The sequence below is a fragment of the Candoia aspera genome, chromosome 8 (genome assembly GCF_035149785.1).
Source record: "Candoia aspera isolate rCanAsp1 chromosome 8, rCanAsp1.hap2, whole genome shotgun sequence".
NCBI classification, from domain to species: domain Eukaryota; kingdom Metazoa; phylum Chordata; class Lepidosauria; order Squamata; family Boidae; genus Candoia; species Candoia aspera.
In genome coordinates, this window is record NC_086160.1 from 35,569,468 (window position 1) to 35,590,206 (window position 20,739).

Below are 20,739 nucleotides of genomic sequence, written 5' to 3' on the forward strand. Positions count from 1 at the left end.
TTTTCCCATAGCCATAAGGTTATATAGTTTATCATAATTTAATTTTTAAAATACTATATGCTGTATACCATAGGTCTTCAGTTAAATCCAATAGCTAAGCTTCACTTAAAAATATTGAACAAGAAACAGTTGTTTATGTCTGCTTGCAAACACAGCAAAAGTTGCCTTTGTTTATCATGAGGAAGTTGTTATTAGAAAATATTCCAGATAAAGACAATAACAGTTTCTTGATCCCATGGTAGTAAGATTTAATTATGGCAAATCCAGTAATATTCCATTATTATTGTTGGCAGCTGTTGTTCATCTTGCTTAGATGAGATGGGCAGCCATACAAATTGAATGAATAATTATAATTACACATAGTATTGCTAGTTTTACATCTGTACTAGCAAGCAGCAGAGAAAGAGAGGCAGTTTTTACTTGGGGACAGTGGTTATCTCTTGGAAAAATATTCTATAATTTATTGCTTAATTATATTCACAGGGAATAAATAGGATCATCATCCAATGCAGCAGACAGGAAATACCAGTGACTTACAAAGCAACAGATCTGGCATTACTCAGAACATTCTCTTATCTGAACATTAGGAGTTAGTTAAATCCTTAACCGATAAATGCCACCAGGGCCTTTTGTTTTTTAAAATTATTTAAAATACTGTAATTTCAAAACTGAATGAAAATGACATTATTCTGTCAAAGACTTTAAATCTGGAACATTTTTAATCTTGAAGTCCAGTAGCATTTGTCCAAATGCCTTGCCCTGTAAAAGAGAAAGGAAAAACTGTAGTTCTCACTCAGCCAAGAAAAAGGCAAAATTGTCTCAAATAATGTGTCTCCTCTTTGAGCACCAACCCCCTGTAGTATAGTGCAATCTAGTTTTGAAGAGGTTAGCTTTCCCACTGGTTTTTATTTCTACTTTCGATACCTGGATCATAAACCTGGGATTTACCCCCAAGTATAACATGCATCTCTCCCCATGACCCAGGTTCGATCCTAGTGGAAGCTGGATTCTCGGGTAGTCAGCTCAAGTTGACTCAGCTTTCCATCCCTTCCAAGGTTGGTAAAATGAGCACCCAGCTTGCTGGGGAAGGTGACGACTGGGGAAGGCAATGGCAAACCACCCCACTATAGTCTGCCAAGAAAACGTCGCGAAAGCTGTGTCTCCCAAAAGGGTCAGATATGACTTGGTGCTTGCACAGGGACCTTTCACCTTTCACCATAACATGCATGGGTTTGTACAATACATATAACATGCATGGACTTCAACTGTACCAATACAGAGAAAAGGAAGCTAAAGTAAAAAAAATTCAGGGAAGATGTAATCAAGCAAAGTGTTTAAAATTTCAGCACATTGCCCACTATGGCTAAAATACTGACCCTAGATTGCTCTTGCATTTATTACTCATTTGCAGAAAGCCAATATGGAAAGGGGAAGAGCCAGGAGAAAAGGCACTTTGAAAGTTGGCTATGAGAAACTCTGAATTTTAGAACTGGAATTAATTACAGTATATTAATTGATTACTGTAAACCGCCCAGAGTCCCCAGATGGGAGGAGATGGGCGGGGACAAATTGGATAAATGAATGAATGAATGAATGAATGAATGAGACTGACATCTCAGCTGATATTATAATATAACCTTGACTGACAAAAGGAACAATGTAACATGAAAATTATAAATAGCTAGGTTCCCCTTTCAAGTGTGTTGCTAAGAAACAATAAGCTGTCCAGCTGCATCTTAAAGATAAATGGATTTATTTTGTGAAATGCAATTAACTAGAACCAATTTTTGGATAAATACAGAGATTGTATATTTCTCTATATCCCACTATGTATGTCAAGTCATGTACTTGAAATTGGTGCCAGTTTATGAAATCTTTGCTTTGCTAAACAGACCAACGGAGCAACTCTTTATAACTAGATACCTACTTGTGGGTCGCTTCTCAGAGATGCTATACCACCACCACCAAGAGAGTTTTTTAGAACAAAATTTAATCCACATATTCCTGGCAAATCATATCTGTAAAGATAAAAAATACCATACTGTATCTATTCAAAGGAAGATGATATGAATATAAGACAAAACAATTCAGGCAATGTTCATTTACCCTGTCCCGATCCTGGAGATTTCTGCTTCCCATACTGATAAATATTGGTCTCCATCATATGAGTATAGATATGTATGTATGTATATTTGCGCACGTAGGTATGAATGTATATACACTTCCCAGAAGCTAGACTCCAGAAAAGGAGGTCCAGTACAAATAAAGTAAATTAAATCAACAAGTACTGATTAAAATCAAATATCTGTAAAATAAAACACCTCATCTGTTCACTTTCACACACACAAACCACCCACACAGTTTAACAGATATTTATATATAATATGAAAGATTCAATTACTTCTCATAGTATCTTAAGTCCCATTTTAAAAGTCAATACTTTTTTTTTTCAAATGAATTAAGCCTTCACTTAAATCTTACTTAAATCGGAAGATAAATTTAATTTAGCTAGATTTTTTAATACGTTACCTCACCAAATGTTGACAGCGCAATCTTTATGTATCAACTTAGAAAAAAATACCATGAACTCGTTTGGGACTTATTAACTGATAATGGATAGAAAACTGCAGCCTTACATTATTGAAGCAGTTCCTAAAGCAAATCTTCAGGCATCCTGTAAAAGAATATGTGGAAAAGAAGATGCCTGTTTCACCCATGTTGTTTTCTATATGGAAACTATGGTCATATGAAGTATTGCAAATGAATTCAGGTGAAATGTGCTATGGATTATTTCAAGATCTTCCCCATAAACAGACTGGCTGAATGTGGAACAGACAGCAGAGTGCATCTCCCTGTTCTAATGTTTTTCAAAATAGCTTTAGACAGTAGGGTTTGCATTTTTATATTTAAAAAGTTATCTAATATTGTTGGCTATATGAAAAACACAAAAATTGTATTAATAGTATGATACCTAGGTTTTCATTTTACAAGTAATATTTTTATGTAATGTTTTGTTCAATAGAAAGTTTGTTTGCATTTGTTCTTGTTCCTTTAGGAACACAGTGTTTGTCACAGTTCAGTAAGAAGCTTCAGAGAGCTTAAAACATGTGAATATAATTCCTTCTAATTCTTAAGACGTACACAAAAGTGTTCTTTCTTTTGCTAGTTTCTTTTAATTCTATTCACATTACTCTATCATCACATCATTAAAAGAACAAAAAGCCCACGGTTTGATTACTAAAATAAAATTTTGATCAAACATTTCAATTTTACTTGAATAGTTTTCATAACAGCAGTGAAAGATTTTACTTTTTTTTCAGACTTCTGAATTGTCTGGTTGAAAAAGCATCACTGATCATTATTGTCCATAACCTACCAATATGAAGAATAGCTATAGGAGGATTGGAAAGGGTGCTTCACAGCCCATAAAGCACTTCCAGCTGTTGTGAAGGGTCGTGCCGCGGCCCCCCGTGGTCACATGATCACATTTTGGGTGCTTGGCAACCGGCTTGCATTTACGACCAGTTGCCAAGCACCCAATGATCATGTGATTTCCATTTGCAATCTTCTCTGCCGGCTTCCCCAGAAAGTCAACGGGGAAGCCGGCAGGGAAGGTTTCAAGCAGGGGGATGTAGGGGAGGGGAAACCCTTTGTGAGGCTGCAGGAACAGAGCTCATATTCGGAATATTTCTGCTTCATTCCTTCAGCCCCATGAAAGATTTTCTCTCCATGCATGGAGAGGAGGGGAAACCCTTCAGCAGGCAGCTCTTTCGCTCTACCTACTTAATGACCTGGGAGATTGCTGGCATTTCAGTCAGTGAGCAAAGCAATCATGTGGGCATCTCACTCAACAACCAATTCGTTCAACAACCAAGATTCTGGTCCCAATGTTGGTTGTTAATCAAGGACTACCTGTATTCTCAGGTTTATTAGAATACACATAAGCTTAATAATTGAAATCCTTCATAATTTAGATCCAAGGACATACCAGGAGGTGGGCCTTCTCTGCAGTGGCACCTGCCCTCTGGAATATTCTGCCCCCGGAGGTGAGACAGGCCCATTCACTCCCAGACTTCTGAAAGAACCTGAAAACCTGGTTCTGCTGCCTCGCTTGGGGTGGGAGGGGCACCAGTTCATCTTAGGGGTGGCTATTATAGATCTTTCCCTAACAAACAAGATCTGTGCTGGTGGATTTTATATTTATTTTATTTTTATAGAGTTATTTATATTGTAATTTATGTGTTTTAATTCTGATTGTAAACTGCCCAGAGTCCACTTTTCGGGAGAGGTGGGCGGTGATAGAAATTTGAAATAGAAATTAAATAAATAAATAAATACCCACTTCTCTCCTTATATTCAGTTTCCTAAAAACATTTTTGACTATTTGTGAGAGATCATATTTTGGATTTGTTAGATAATATTAGTTTGGAAGCAGAATATTTTTTTCGCATATACTTCAATGTCAATAAATAATAATATGAGCATGCAAATATATAATATACATAAATACATAGAGCTCTGATGCAGTGTTTCTCACACTTCTGGACCACTATATAAACTTCAGAAAGTGCATGGACCATCAAATCAAATAAACATTCTCCTCTCCATAATTTTGTCTTTACAAACATGGAACTTCACATTTTTCAATATATAGCATAAGATGATAATCATAGTTTCTATTTTGTGTGCCTTCCTATTCTCTACATTTTAAACTAAATGTAAACTTAAATTCCCTTTCGAAACTAAATTTTGCACCAAAAATTTAAACCCCAAATTATGTACTTATTCACATGTGAATCATTTTATGTACAACATAATAACAACAAATTTAGCACAAACTTGCTGGTCAGGAATGATCTTCAGTAGAAATCTGAGTGCAAAGTGGCTAGGGACAAGTAGAACTCCGACACAACTAAATTTCATGTTTAGATATTGTCGTATTTATTTATACTGTTTTATTTATTTATTTTCTATCCCGCCTTTATTATTTTTTTATAACTAACTCAAGGCGGCGAACATACCTAATACTCCTCTTTCCCCCACAACAACAACCCTGTGAGGTGAGTTGGGCTGAGAGGGAGTGACTGGCCCAAGGTCACCCAGCCGGCTTTCATGCCTAAGGCGGGACTAGAATTCTCAATCTCCTGGTTTCTAGCCCGTTGCCTTCACCACTAGACCTGGTAGTTCTGGGGGTTAGTTTTGCAAGACCACAATACATTTGGTTTCATAGTAACTGCACTTGAGACCTTTTCACTATTGTCCATTTCTGAATTTTAGTACTCAGATGACTACTTTTATACTCACTTGTCTGCTTCAGTGAACCAATTTTCAGCCAGATTCATCTTTGCAAATCAGCGAACTGGCACTGAGTACAAGAAGGCTGCCAATTTATTGAAAATAATTAATTATCCTGCTTCTGATGGAGCTTAGGAATATTGTAGTAACAGAGGGCCAGGCCCATAAAGTTAAAGGTATTGGAAGGTCTCAGCCCTCCGCCCCCTGCCCCCACTTCATACACTCTGACCTACTTTCTTTTTTGCCTTGATGCAGCTTCTAAGTAACTTATTGCTACCAACATCTATCTTAATCTCCCCTAACTGGATTCTTTCCCTGGCTTGTGAGAGATACGGGGCATCTCATAGCTTGAATACTTATTTGTCAGTAATTGGAATAATAACCACAATGAAAACGATAATTTTGATAATGATGATGAAAAATTGAATTCTGTAGCGTCATCTCCTAGCCCCTGTCGCTTTGAGATTGGTGGCCAGAGAATAGCATGCCCTCTGTTTTTGAGGAGCTACAAACAAAAGCAGAAAGTATAGTTTAAAAATCAATTTTATTAAAAAAGAAAAGGAAATAGGAAAAATGTCCTTATAACTTTAGGTAATCACAGGCACGAACTACATATAGGTGGATGAAATAATGACTACAGCAAGATCACAAATAGCATCTTAAACATCAGTCTCCTATAAATGCCACAGGAGAATGGTCTTGAATTCACTGTGGGTGGGAACTGAATCTTAAGGCTTAAGATGGAATAAAAAAGCAAGAACTGAGTTTGTTTTGCACAAGCATAATGAATTTCAGATTAAGTAAGTAAGTAAAGTTTATTGTTGTATCCACAGGTCATAACATAAGAATGCAATAAAATACAATGAAATATAATAACAATAAAACAATAAAATGATGAAATTATAAAATAAAATAATAAAAGAAACATTAAATATAAAAAGTTTACAACAAAATAGAGCCAGAGCTACAACTAAGAACTTAAATATTTCTTCCTAAGTTTAAGTGAGAGCAGAGCAAAAGTAGCAACTTGGTTGCTAACAGTTGGAAACACGTCTGCAAGAAGATAAATCAGTTTTCAAGGTCAGAGCCCTTGAGTTCATCTGCCATTAATAATTTGGCCCTGATTCATTGTAAATGGGGCAATGAAGGACATAATGGATAACATCCTCCACTTGATCAACACCCCAAGGACAGAGGCGTTGGTTGACTTGGAGCTTACAAAACCTCCCTTTGAGATATGCGGAGGGCATCGTCTGCAGGTGAAGGGATGTTAAAGCCCTTCTCAGTGATGCACTGGTTATGTTAACCAGTTACTGGGAGAGGCTTCTATGTTTTTTATAATAATGGTACCAGGATTAAAATTTGGATGATTGTACGGCAGTTGCATCTTTATTAGCATCCCTTTCAAAAAGCCAATCCCTAATATTTTCTCTATTCCAAGATCTGAGTTCTCCCAAAGATGGTAGGGAATACCTACCAATACATTGTAAAATGTGTGACAAAAGTTTAGTCCACTGATTTCCAGCTGTGTAATGGAGAAAACAGAATTTGCAAGATAGGATTCTTGAAGGCTTTCTATTTTCTTATAGTGGCCCAACAATGCAAGGTGTATGCAAACAGTGATGGAAGGTAGCTCTACCTTCATCCTTAAATAGGCAGCAGGGGAGCCCTGGGGGAGGCCCAAAATCTTCCTTATAAAGTTGTTTTGGACTACTTCCAATTGGGCAATGACCTTCTCATCCCACCCCCAAATCTCAGCCCCATACAGCATCTGGGCTATCACCTTGCCTTGGAATATTTTAAGTACGGGGGCTACCAATTGCCCTCCTTTAGAATAGAAAAATGTCAGAATGGCACCTACTATACACTGAGCAGTTGCCAAGACATTAGATAAGTGTACTTTCCACAAAAGGGACTTTTGAAAGGTGATGCCCAGGTATTTAAAGGAAGGACATTGCTCTATTAGTTGGGCATTAATTGTCCATCTGAAGGCCCTTATTCAGAAATATACCAATGAGCATATAAAACATCTCTATGTCGCTTTTATTAATCTTACCTCTGCCTTTGATTCCATTGACAGGTCTCAACTATGGGAGAAATTAGTTAGGACAGATACTGATAAGCACCTTCTTATACTAATTATAGAACTATATACTGACATTATAGCTAGGGTAAAAACGGGCCCACAAGGGTCTTTGTCAGATCCCATTTTATTGGAGAGAGGGGCTGTCTACTTGCTCCCTTTTTATTTAACTTCTATATTCATGATGTCATAGAGGCCATGAAGTCACAAAGTTTTTTCTCCCCTTCGCTTAATGGACAGAAAATCTCAATGTTATTGTACACTGATGACATGGCTCTTATTTCCTATACTGAGATTGGCTTTAGAAGATTATTGACCAGACTAGCTGCTTATTGTGAAATGGAAAAACTGAAGATAAATTACAGTAAAACTAAAGTAGTAGTTTTTGGCAAAAGTAATATTAAACATAGAATTTCAGATTAAAAAGTTACTAGAGACAGGAGAAATAATCAAGCAGACACAGCCCTCTGAAAATAAAACATAAAATCACTGTTCCTCTGTGATTCAGCGGTTATCTAAATAAATGTGGCTGCTTTCAGATTTCCAATCTACAATTTGCAGGTTTGTAAAGCAAAGGAAAGCTGAAGTAAGATCATAAGCACAGAGACAATTTCACTTAGTGGCCACTTCGGTTAATGACTGAATTGCTGGTCCCAACTATGGTAGCTAAAGAAGGACTACTTGTAGTCCATACAGTTGATATAGAAATGAACTTAATGCAGGGAATAAAGCTGAATTTCTTATTACAGTTATATTGTAGAATTACAATTGAATTGCTACTGCTATTATTATGCCTTCTCCAATCTGGTTTCTTCCAGATCTTTTGAGACTCCCAGAAATCCCAGCCAGCATATGTTTGTGCGTATGAGAGCATATGTTTGAGTGTATGAGAGAAAGATAAAGAGCATGTGTCACCAAATTTTGAAGTGAATATCATATCTCCTAAGAGTTGTGTTTCTATTAGTGACTCTAGGCACGTGATAATTGCATAACATGAAGGCAGAATTTTAGATTACTGTCTGTGGATTATTATAATAAATGGTCTAATCTGAATGCATTCCTATGGCAAAAACAAAATGTATTGTGGCTTAGCATTACCTGTACATTTAGGCCAATATATATGTTCCAGGATTGGAGAAGAAAAAGGACAGTTCCCTTTTCTATCAGCCCATCAGAAGCTCTTCTCTGACTGCTAAATAACAGAACACTCTCTGCCCTAAGCCAGGGTTTAACACGGAGTTTGGAGATGGGAACTGTGTTTCCTCATTTCTAATTCTTTTCTCAAGATATACTGTAGTAAGTGTATCTGGGACTTGAGAAAGTCCATTCATTAAAAAAAAACAACCACGTACACCCCAGTCTAACATGCTATTTCATCTATTTTCCCTTTCTCTCTGCATATCTTTTGTTTGGAAAAAGACTTGTGGATTTTCAGATGAAACAACTATTCCATGTTTCAGATCCTGCCTCCCTGACTTTCTCTGTTTGTTCCATTATCATAAACCTTTCGAAAACTCATGGGCTTCTAATATGAATTTTGATTTTTTTAAAAAAATATTTATTTCAAGTGTGTGTGTGTGTAAATCTACATCAGTTCTCAAATATATACCCACTTCTCTGCTCTTGTGGATGGCCCATTTTGCTTCCAGATTATAGGTACTTACATATATATGCTGTGGCTGGGACTGACACTGGCACACATATTTTTATATTAAATATTCATAGTAACAAGGCATATTTCTAGGAAATGTTTTTCAATATTTTTCCTGTTTGTGACCATCGGACTTCAGTCTTACGATTCTATTTCTCCTGCAGTATTCGCTATCTTCAACAATTTTCTTGTTCTCTTCTTAATATACAATGTTTATCTTTATAATAAGAAATATGGAGAGTGAACTCCAAGATATATAGAAGTAAAAAGTCCAGGAAAAGAGCAAGTGAAGAACTGCATTTTCAGAAGGACAGTTGGGAAATGGACTTAAAGACAAACACAAAGGTAGAAGCCATGATAACAGGACCATGATGCAGCCTCTTCAGGGTTTGAAGGAGAGAGCTGGGGCGGAATGGTCCACCGCACTGTAGTTGGAGCTGTTTATCTTGTCACTGCTGTACAAATACCTATTCTATATTATCATACTTAAAAAGTACAGTAGTGGATCCATTTCATATTTGAGCTAAGCAAACAGTAGGTTACTGCAAGTTTCTTGAACTCCTCAGTGAGGCCTCACACTGCTTCTACTGTGGGATTGAATCAACACCTTTTTAGGTACATGCGTGATCAATATACTGTTTGCCAAACCATTAAGCCCTTGCCTTACATGGCTATTTTCCTGTAATCTAATTTTTTAAAATATAATCAAAGCATACTACATGAATAGATTAATGTAAATGAGTACTTACCGTGTTACCAAGATATCTTCAGGCCGTTCTCTTTCTAAAAGGTGCCGGAAATAATCTTCTACAGCCAGAGCAGTTAATGTTTTTTTGAGATATGGGTAGTAGAGGGGGTGGCGTGCTATGACACCTGTTCACAAAGAAACAGAACACAACCATTTGTTATTCTACATGGACCATCACACAACCATGTTACTATCTTTAAAAAAATAATTCAGTCCACATTATTTTAAACTCCAGCTGCTTAAGACTAAACCTACATATCTTCGTAGTATCAACCAATCTTTTCTGCCCTAGATTTTATCGTATTTATTTGTTTGTTAAATTTATAATCTGCCTCAATTGTCCAAGTGAATGTTGGTGACATGTTAAAACATGTTAAAACAATAAAACTAGCAGAAAACTAACAAACCAAAAATTCAACAAAATGCCAAAATATATTATTAATGTTAAAAATGTTAAAATAGAGTCATACATCTTCTACATTTTTTTAGTTTTGAAAAGATATTTTATTTATTTAAAATATTTAGGTATCATATTTTGCCAAGCGCTTTCAGAACCAATTAGAGCAAGAAACAATAATATACAAACACTACATGTTTAGAAAACCACATTATTTCTTCTTTCCAAATAGAGATGCATCAAAAGAGTTCAGAAGGATTATGCTGAATTAGTAAACAAACCTAAAAGAAGGTTCTCATTGTTTGACTTGTGCTGAAAATAAGGATACATATAATTACAATAGCCAGTACCAATTTTTTTTTCTGGTGTAGAGAGAGCTGTTTCCCTCCACTTTTGCTCCAGCAATCACTCATATACTAGCACAGATCCAGGCAGATTTGGGATTATTAAAGCATATTTATTGGGTTAAAAATTTAGACTAATCCATTTTTCTTTTTTTAAATGCAGCTCAAAGGAAGATCTTGCTTGTCCTAGTCACAACCAAACTAGTTGAACTTAGCTGATAATAAAAACTAAAGCTTAGCTTAATTATCTCAGAAGGTTCTACAGTACACAGATGAGTGAATTCATAGCAAATCTTATTACATATATGTGATTTGATTTATCACGTATAAGTCTGTTACGTAGGTCTATATGTATTCTAATACCCTCATTTCAAACAGATTTGCTGAACACAAAACAAAATTCTATCATTTTAGAGTTAATTGTATGAAATAACTGAAAACATCTAAGTACCTCAAATATAGCCATCTTATGGGAAAAAGCAAAGTAGTTTTCTAATTAAACTAATATTTAATATGTGAAATAGATTGTCTTGACATACTTCAGAATTCTTTGATTCTTGCTATTGCAATCCTATGGATTAGCTTGCCTCAATCTAGATAATAACCCTAACCCTCCAGATAGGTAACTAACTTTCAAAATTCTCAGAGATGACCATGCTGGCAGGGAATTCTGGCCATAACAGCCTGCATATTTCTTGGATGTTCAGGTTGAAGATGCATGATTGAGGATCAGTTTAAAGCTGGTACTACAACCTAAGAATAATGTACCTTAGCAATTCATGTATCACTACAGGTAGTCCTTGCTTAGTGACCACTTGTTCAGTGACCATTCGAAGTTATGATGGCACAGAACAAATGGTACTTACCACCAGTCCTCAAAGTTCCAGCCATTGCAGCACCCCAGTGGTCACGTGATCACAATTTGGGCACTTGGCAACCAGCTTGCACTTATGATGGTTGCAGCATCTACAGTCCCATGACTGCAATTTGCGACCTTCCCTGCCAGCTTCCCACAAGCAAAGTCAATGGGGAAGCTGGCAGGGAAGGTTGCAAGTTCCGCCACTTTTTCTCCCAAGGATCCCTACTACAGAGTACGAGATCCCAAGGATCTCATACTCTGTAGCCCCCACCTGCCCACATTTTGTAGTGCACGCTCACCTGCAGTATACTTTGCCATGTCCTCTAACCCTTGTTGGAAGTTTTGGCAAATCCAGCATGCCTCATTAACATATAAGTTGCAATTCTGAGGAAGCTGTTTGTTTGCCACTCCCACTTCCTCTCTCACTTCTCCACCCAGGGGGAGGCAGCATGGATGCTGCTCTCTTCATCAGGGCCATGTGCTTGGGCCTTGATGAGGGATTCTGCCCCTTTCTTTCACACACCTCTTGGCAGCTGTAGGATTGAGAGTTTAGGGCAAACAATGTAATTAGTGAGAAAAGAAGAACAAAGGAACTTCATCTTTTTCCACCAAGATGGATGTAGCAGAAGCAACAACGAATAAAGTCAGTAAGCTTCTTTTTATTTCTTAACCTAATGTGTCTAAGCGTGTAATTCTTTATGCTTGGGAGGGCTGAATGTGTAAGAGCAATAACCTGTATTTCTCTGGCATGCTCACTGAAGCTATCTAAGAAAATTTTCTTTTTCTGTCCCAGCTTCTAAGCTGTGTTAAGCTCTGCTCCATTTCAGTGATTCTAGCAGGCCACTGAATTTGGCTTCAACCCTAACCCTAGTGGGTAAGCTTTTCAGTCCTGGAGTTAGGAGCAAATGCATATACAAACAAACTGAGTGTAAATGCTCTCCTAGAGTGGAAAGGCAGCCTTCTCTTTACCTTAGAAGAGAAAGACTCAACAATGGAAAAATGAGAAGAGTTAAAATCTCCCATGCAGCAGTAATGTCACCTATATTAAAACTAAAATGCAAACAGATGTAAAGCATTTTACAAACAATTTTATTAATTTCCACAACAACAGAAAATAAATTTTGAATTGTTAAATAAGATTTTATGGTGAAGAATCATGTAAGTATTTCATTTTCCTCAATTCTTTGTTATTATTGTATGTATGTACAATGAAAGAGACCAAAGCAGTATACAAAAGGAACAGTTGATCTACTAAAAATAATCTAATGAAACAATAAGAAAAACACATTCTGTAACAACAAGACAAAAATCTTGAATTTGAAAGGACTGTATAAAAAACAGCCTGGTCTTAGAATAGTTGTTGCCCTACAATTATCTGGATGAACTGGTGTGACTTTAACTGTCATTTAAAATAATCAGCATAAAGGCCAACTATAGTTCTCTTGAAAGACTGTTTCATAACGAGACACTGCCACCAAGAAGGTCCTATTTCTGGCTACTGAACTAAATCCACTGATATGATCACAAACAGGAATGAGATCATTTTACTACGTGTGTTGGGTTATATCGTCTCAGTTGGTGACAGCACCTGACTGATTGGGAAGTCAAAAGCACTCTGGAAGAAGGCAATGACCAATTAAATTCATGCAGTTGCCAAGAAAACTGCATGAGTTACCCATGAGTTAGCATGACTTGGAAGAGATGAGTAGTGTTTTATGAGTAGTGAGTTATGCTGAGTGAGGTAATATTTTAACTACTTTGAGACCTTGATCCTTTAAATTTAAAAAATTTAAAACAGAGAAACAAAAAGTGGGATCAAGGGGACAACCCAAAACCTAACTATCAATCCTTTTATTATGAAAAATAACAGAAAGATGAGGCGGTACATTTTTAAAAATCTTTTATCATTTTCTTACATCCCTTTGGGGTCACAGTTATAACCGCAGAAGGTTAAACAGTTATGGCATAACTGTTCTTGTATTTTTTTTATTTAGAAGTTCTGTTTCAAAATAGGATTGACAAATACCTATATTTGCTGTGTTGCCTTTGTCTCCACTTCTCGTATAAGCAAGATCTTCCAGACGATATGCATGTGGACCACTTGGTAGATCTATATAAAATGAAACAGATTACTGCTTCCTCATCTGCAACAGTAAAGTTAGGTTTTTAGAAAAATAATATTTAAGTATGTTCAACCCTCATACATACATTTTTAGTTTTGCAGGAAATATTTTCCTTTCAGATTCCCCTTAAATATTCTACAGATGCAGAGGCAAGGAGTATGGATAATTTATGCTTCCTACTCCCATTTTTCCAGATCTCGTCTATATGGGAAAATGTGCACGGGAGATACACTTTCTCTAACCGTATCACATTTGTGGCAATTCATTGTTCATGGAAGTTCCAATCCAGTCCATGAGTGTCTTCCCCAGTCCCCACTTGTCCTTGCCAGGCAGGAAATCTCTTATTTTCAATCCACAGTCCAGAAAAACACATCTAAAGACTAAGCTCAAAAGAACGCTCAGACACCAGTAGATTTTAAGATGGAATCTGAGTTAATACTTTTTCTTCCTACAGTTCAGAAGATGTAATATGTTGTGTGCTTCTGTTTTCCAGCCACAAGAAGGAAAGTTACATTATCTCCTTTCACTAAAGTCAATCAGAAGAAAAATACCTATTTCAGCTAAAAGTTAGCAAAGCTTTGGGCACCATTCCAGTGATGTGCCAGAAGAGTGATAGGGCTTTGGATAACTTGGGATGCACATTCATCCCTTTCTCTGAAACATGTATTTCAGGGCCTACTGCCAGCAGAAACAGCACCAGGATACATTTATATCTACAGCCTTTCCATGGTTGCCAGGAAGATAAACTATCTATTGGCAAACTTCCTCTCCACCAACTGTAAACTGCTGTGAGTCTGATAATTTGGTGGTGTACAACTTTATGTAACAATCAATCAATCAATCAGCAGAGCAGCACTTTTCCCCATCATGTCTATTGTCTGGTCTTAAGACTGCTTCCTTAGCAGATAACTAGTTTTACAGTACAGTATTATAAAGGTAAACTCACTTCCTCCTCCAGGTTTCAGATGATTTAAGATTAAGGTGTGGTGGAACAGCAAACTAGTGCAGTCTTGTAACTTACGTCTTCTTAATATGAAAATAAGTTTCAAAAAGCTAATAAGTTTAATTAGAGACCTTTGGGACATTAGTCTAACTCTTGGGGAAAAAAAGTAAATGTACAAATTCATTTATAATTTAAAGGCAAAATGAAAAATTAGGTAAATATACATCCTTGAGTGAGGGGGTGTTCCTGGCGGCCTTTAAGGAGGCACTGGTACACCCCCTCCTCAAGAAGTCATTGCTGGACCCAACTGTGCTGGACAATTTTCGTCCAGTCTCCCACCTCCCCTTTTTGGGGAAGGTGGTTGAGAAGGTGGTGGCGTTGCAACTCCAGAGGATTCTGGATGAAATGGATTATCTGGACCCCTTTCAGTCAGGTTTCAGGCCAGGATATGGGACAGAAACTGCATTGGTCACGCTTATGGATGATCTCTGGTGGGAGTGGGATGGAGGCAGCGCATCCATCCTTGCTTTCCTTGACCTCTCAGCGGCTTTCGATACCATCGACCATGGTATCCTTTTGGGATGGCTCAGGGAGTTGGGAGTGGGCGGCGTAGTCCTGCGCTGGTTCACCCCCTTCCTCCAGGGCCGATCCCAATTGGTGGTGATAGGAGAGAAGAGATCTGACCCTCGACCCCTCCATTGTGGGGTGCCGCAGGGTTCGGTTCTCTCTCCTTTCTTATTTAACATCTACATGAATCCACTGGGTGAGATCATCCGTCACCACGGGATGAGGTATCATCAGTATGCCGATGATACCCAATTATATATCTCCATCCCGGGTGAGGTAAGTAATGCAGTGACTGCCCTTTCTCAGTGCCTGGGGGCTGTGGAGGTCTGGATGGGGAACTACAGGCTTCAGCTGAACCCTGGCAAGACGGAGTGGCTGTGGATTGACGGCGCCTCGCCTTCCAAGAAATTGTCATCTTTAGTTCTGGATGGGGTTGCACTGCCCCAGACAGACTCAGTAATCTGGAGGTTCTCCTGGACTCATGACTCCTGCTCAAACAGGTGGCAGTCGTGGCCAGGAGGGCCTTTGCACAACTTCGGGTTGTGCGCCAGTTATGACCGTTCCTGGAACGAGAAGCCCTCCCAACAGTCACTCACGCCCTGGTCATCTCCCATATAGACTACTGTAATGTGTTCTACATGGGGCTACCCTTGAAGAGTATCCAGAAGCTTCAGCTGGTCCAGAATGCAGCCACGTGGGCCATTTTTGGTGCCCCTAGGTTGGCACATATAACACCTTTGCTGCGCGAGCTGCACTGGGTGCCAGTTTGCTTCTGAGTCCAATTCAAGGTGTTGGTTATCACCTTTAAAGCCCTACATGGCATGGGGCCAGGTTACCTGAGGGACCATCTCATCCCTATTATATCGGCCCGTCCCACCCGGTCATCCAGAGAAGGCATGTTACGGACCCCGTCCATAAGGGAATTTCATCTGGCAGGATCCAGGAAACGCGCCTTCTCTACAGTGGCACCGCTCTTTGGAACATCTTGCCCCCGGAGGTGAGGCAGGCCCCTTCACTCCTGACCTTCCGGAAGGCCCTGAAGACTTGGTTCTGCTGTCTTGCCTGGGGTGGGAAAGTGGGTAACCATTCTTGGGGGTGGCTCGCACCCTAGAGGCCCTCCCACCAGCTTGGAATTTTATACCCTCTCGTATTTTATATGTGTTTATTGTATTTTATAATAATTGTAATCTGTCTGGTTTTATGAGATTTTAACGTTTATGATTATAGTTTGATTTTATTGTAAACCACCCAGAGTTCCTCTTTTGGGGGAGATGGGTGGTAATTAAATTTGAATAATAAATAAATAAAATAAATAAATAAAAAATATTAGTATATGGTTATTCTGATAGAATTTTATTCTTGAATATGTTTTCACGCCTTGGAAATATATTACATTTTTATAATACATTTTTTTCAAGAATGTTTTCAGGAATACAGCCCCTGGCTGTATTTGGCTCATTTTCAAACTTGATTTTGCTTTTGCCAGCTTCTCCCACCACACCAAATATGGTCCCTTTCTGTTATCAGAGTTATTCTCATGGTGGACAGAAATAAAAACGAAGTCCTAAACCCCTTTATATAATTCCTTTCCAACATTCCATTCTTAGAAAAGCAAAAATGGAAATAATATGTATTGTAGATGATAAATTCAACAAAGAAAAATGCCTTGTTATTAGGATACAAAATACAAATCTGGGAATGAAGACCAGTATGCATAAACCCATTCTCAGTAACCACATCCTAATATAATTAAACTATGTAAACACATTTAGATGTGTTAGACCACTTTGAATGCAAAAAATGGAAGAAGTCCTTTAAAAATATATTGAAGTAGAACCAACATAGCTATAGTTCTCAAAGTGTATATCATACTCTTTTTCACCACATTTATTTTCTTCCATCTCTCTCTCTGTATGAACTTGAAATACTCATTTCAACTGAAAGGGATACATATCCCTAGATATTTAAGAGAGTCAGCACAGAATAGAAATCCTAAGTTATTGGTAGGAATTGTTAGTAATTCCAATATATTGTATACCATTAATATGTACTGTGTTGCTATATAAATTCCATAATTTAGACAAAGATTCTTGATAATGATTAAAATAACCTAAAATATCATCTATATATAACTGCTCCATAGAGTCCCTGAATATTGCCTGATTGTCTTATGCCTACATGCCAGAGGTTCCAAAAACAAAACTGAATATTGCTGGAGCGTTTATATTGGATTTCACTGTAGCATCACTGTGGTTTGGAATGGCAGCTTAGATATCCTATTAAAAAGAATAATTCCATTATTTCCAGCATGTGCTTATGTTAAATCATTCCCCAATGTCCCATCCCAAGTAAAACTCTAAACAAAATTTTTTAACATTGTTCAGTGTTTCATTGAGGATCATTTGATTACTTTGAATTTATGGTTTTGAAATATACCTCCTAAAAAAGCTGACTGAATCAGGGAATTGATGAAAAATAGATTTCTTCCTGACAAATAAGAAACTCTCAGATTTCAGCAACTGCTGTACTTTACTTGATTTTCTTATACCAAACGTGAATATATAAATTAGAAAAAGTGAACTGTGCAACATATTCTGTATAAAGGAATGCCTATACACAAAAATATTAATTATGGGGTAATTTCAGGGTTAAACAGCAGTACTTTCTAGGTCAGTATAGTGTGGTGGTATTAGAACTGGGCCCAATAGACCCAGATGCAAATTTCCACTTAACAACAAAGTACAATGGATGGCTATTACTATCAACTCAATCTATCTCATACAGTTATGGGAATAAAATGAGGGGAGTCCCCATGTATGATACCTTGATCTCTCAAGAAGAAAGATCAATAATAAATGCTATAATAAATACATAAATAAATAAACAATAGTACCTTTGAACTCTTCTTTCATCTGAGGCTCCTCATGTGAAGCAGTTAGATCTGAAGTGAATGAAATATCTTCCTGAAATGTTTCAACATGTTGTCCATTCATAAATATATTGATCTGGAAAAATATACAAAAATATATTGCTGTAGAAAATACTGTATACATTAAACTGGGAGATGCACCTTACTCTAATGCCATACTGAAAAAAATCTATGATGTGAAAGGTCCCCTGTGCAAGCACCGAGTCATGTCCGACCCTTTCGGGGAACGGCGCTTTCGCGACGTTTTCTTGGCAGACTATAGCGGGGTGGTTTGCCATTGTCTTCCCCAGTCGTCACCTTCCCCAGCAAGCTGGGTACTCATTTTACCAACCTCGGAAGGATGGAAGGCTGAGTAGGAGTCAAATGCAATTTGTAAATCTGTACAGTCACCCAATGAACATCTGGCTTACACTCTTTTTTGTGAAAAGTGTGTTGATACAAACCTTCCATAGTGAGCACTGGGTGATTAGATTATAAAGGCTTGTGCTTAAAAGAAAGCACATAAAGCAAACATTTCAGTTGCTGCGCTTAAAAGCAAACCATATTAAGGTCTTTGCCACCTTCTTCTTAAAAAGCCAACTATTAAGATGTTTTATTAGCAAATGGGTGCTGAAATAATTATGAAGAGAGGTTCAAAATGAAAGTCTAACTCGGAGAGTAAAAAGCTTAAAACAGTTCTTTACGTGTACCCAGTAATCCAGTTAATTGGGTAACAGCTAAATGACAAACAGTAAGACAATATTATTCTTATTTAGCAGATGTTAAAATACTTTGTTCAAAAGAAATATTGGTGGAATTGTTTTTTATTTCCCCTAACTTATAAAAAAATTAATGATATGCATTCTGAAAGCATTTTTACATCTGTAGCGAAGAACAACACACATTCTGTTCTAAAGTTTGCATAAATATATCAAGGCTGAAGAAAAGCCACAATGATCCTTATTAATACAACATAAAGAACAAAACTGTACTGCGAATCAAAAAGTCCTTGGGGAAAAAATTTTATGCAATAGATTTCATTTTTTATCAGATCATGAAATACATATTTATGGTATCACTGAAAGCCAATTTATATATTAAGCAAAGGAAATGGTATTGTCTCTACCACTTCCAAATGAACATAGGGTGGGGGAGATCAAAGTAAGAATGTACATGTTGTTAAGTTTCATATTAAAATGTAACAAATCATGTAAAGTTTACATTGTTGCAAGATAGAATATTGACTGCATCAGTTTTCTGCACTTCCTAAACCTATTAGATTGATATTGTCAGATCAATCATCATTTCCAGTTCCTGCTTCTCCATCTCCACATTCTTCTTTGCTCTTTCTCTCTGGGGAAAGAGAAAACACCATGCACGTTCTAAGGAACAGATAACCTAGGCAACTTGGGTTTTCCTCCTACAATGTTATTTCCCAAAGATTCTCCCTCTACATTTTTTAGTTTCATGTATCAGATTTGCCACTGTTTCTAGCATTGGTGCTAAGCAGCAGCATCTACCTTGACATTCTTCTTTGGATAAAGGAAGAAAAATGGTTTCAGAACCGGAGATCTAGGGGAAAAAAGGTGAGAATTAAGAATAAATGTGAAGAGAAATACTTTTCAGCTGGATTTTATACAGTCCTTGTAGCCCCTTAAATCCAGTTACAATGCTTGGGGCATCAGTTTAAATATTGACAATGTAACATGATTATTGATGTTGGCCCCCAAAATGCTAGCCTTTGGGAAACTACTGAAAATGGAATTGCTTTGGAAAGCCTTTGGTTATTGACAGTGCCTAAGATGATTGTAATTGTATGTTATGGTTATTTATTTTTATTTTGTACCATAAACATTTTATTTTTGTTTTGTTTTAAACCACAAGAGTCTTGGAATTATGGTGTGTAAAAACTCTAATAAACAGATAAATACTGAAACTATGCAGAATTAGTAGAAATCTGTTTTTGAGCAACTGTATTATACCTGGCAAGATGGATGGATGATATTGTAGAGGTGACGGACTTGTCAACACCCCCAGCTCCCCCAGGGACGAGTCCGTCATCTCTAGAATATCATCCATCCACCTTGCCCTTGGTCGGCCCCTCTTCCTTTTGCCCTCCACTCTCCCTAGCATCAGCATCTTCTCCAGGGTGTCCTGTCTTCTCATTATGTGGCCAAAGTATTTCAGTTTTGCCTTGAATATCATTCCCTCAAGTGAGCAGTCTGACTTTATTTCCTGGAGGATGGACTGGTTTGATATTCTTGCAGTCCAAGGCACTCTCAGAATTTTCCTCCAACACCACAGTTCAAAAGCATCTATCTTCCTTCTCTCAGCCTTCCTTATGGTCCAGCTCTCACAGCCATATGTTACTACAGGGAACACCATTGCTTTAATTATGTGGACCTATGAGCATCCTAGACCAAGCTAAATCCCAAAACCCTAGGGAAATTCCTGGAAGCTTGGCACTCAGACAAGTCAGCCATCAACAGGCACATAGAGGCAAACAACATATACATACCATTCAAAAGAGACAATAAAAAAGCTAAGAAGGAAACAAAAAGACCAGAACACCTCCTTACCAGCAATCGACACCCAGATAAGCAAAGATTAACACTGGGATTAACAGCAATCAAGCAGTAAACAACAGTCTAATAAAGGAACTACCAAGGAAAGAACAACACCCCCACCAACACTGTCAGGGCAAGCAACTGTATATAAACAGAGAGCAGACCCCACTCCCTTCCAGCACTGAAGATGTTGCTTAGTCGGGCAACGAAATATCTGCAAGCAAACAACCAAATTCAGAGAGCACCAAGGACTC

The 20,739-nt window shown here is 37.6% G+C and overlaps 1 protein-coding gene across 1 annotated transcript in view; it reads right to left on the reverse strand.

Moving 5' to 3' along the window:
• Positions 1–231: 231 nt before the first annotated feature.
• Positions 232–20,739, reverse strand: part of LOC134501707 (uncharacterized) — a 62,556-nt gene continuing 42,048 nt past the window's right edge. Inside the window, exons 15-20 of the mRNA XM_063309595.1 lie at positions 19,439–19,490; positions 17,904–18,015; positions 13,404–13,487; positions 9,779–9,902; positions 1,928–2,018; positions 232–759 (exon numbers count right to left, since the gene is read on the reverse strand). Of these exons, the coding sequence (XP_063165665.1) occupies positions 685–759; positions 1,928–2,018; positions 9,779–9,902; positions 13,404–13,487; positions 17,904–18,015; positions 19,439–19,490 (538 nt within the window). The 3' untranslated portion in view covers positions 232–684. The remainder of the gene's footprint in view (positions 760–1,927; positions 2,019–9,778; positions 9,903–13,403; positions 13,488–17,903; positions 18,016–19,438; positions 19,491–20,739) is intronic.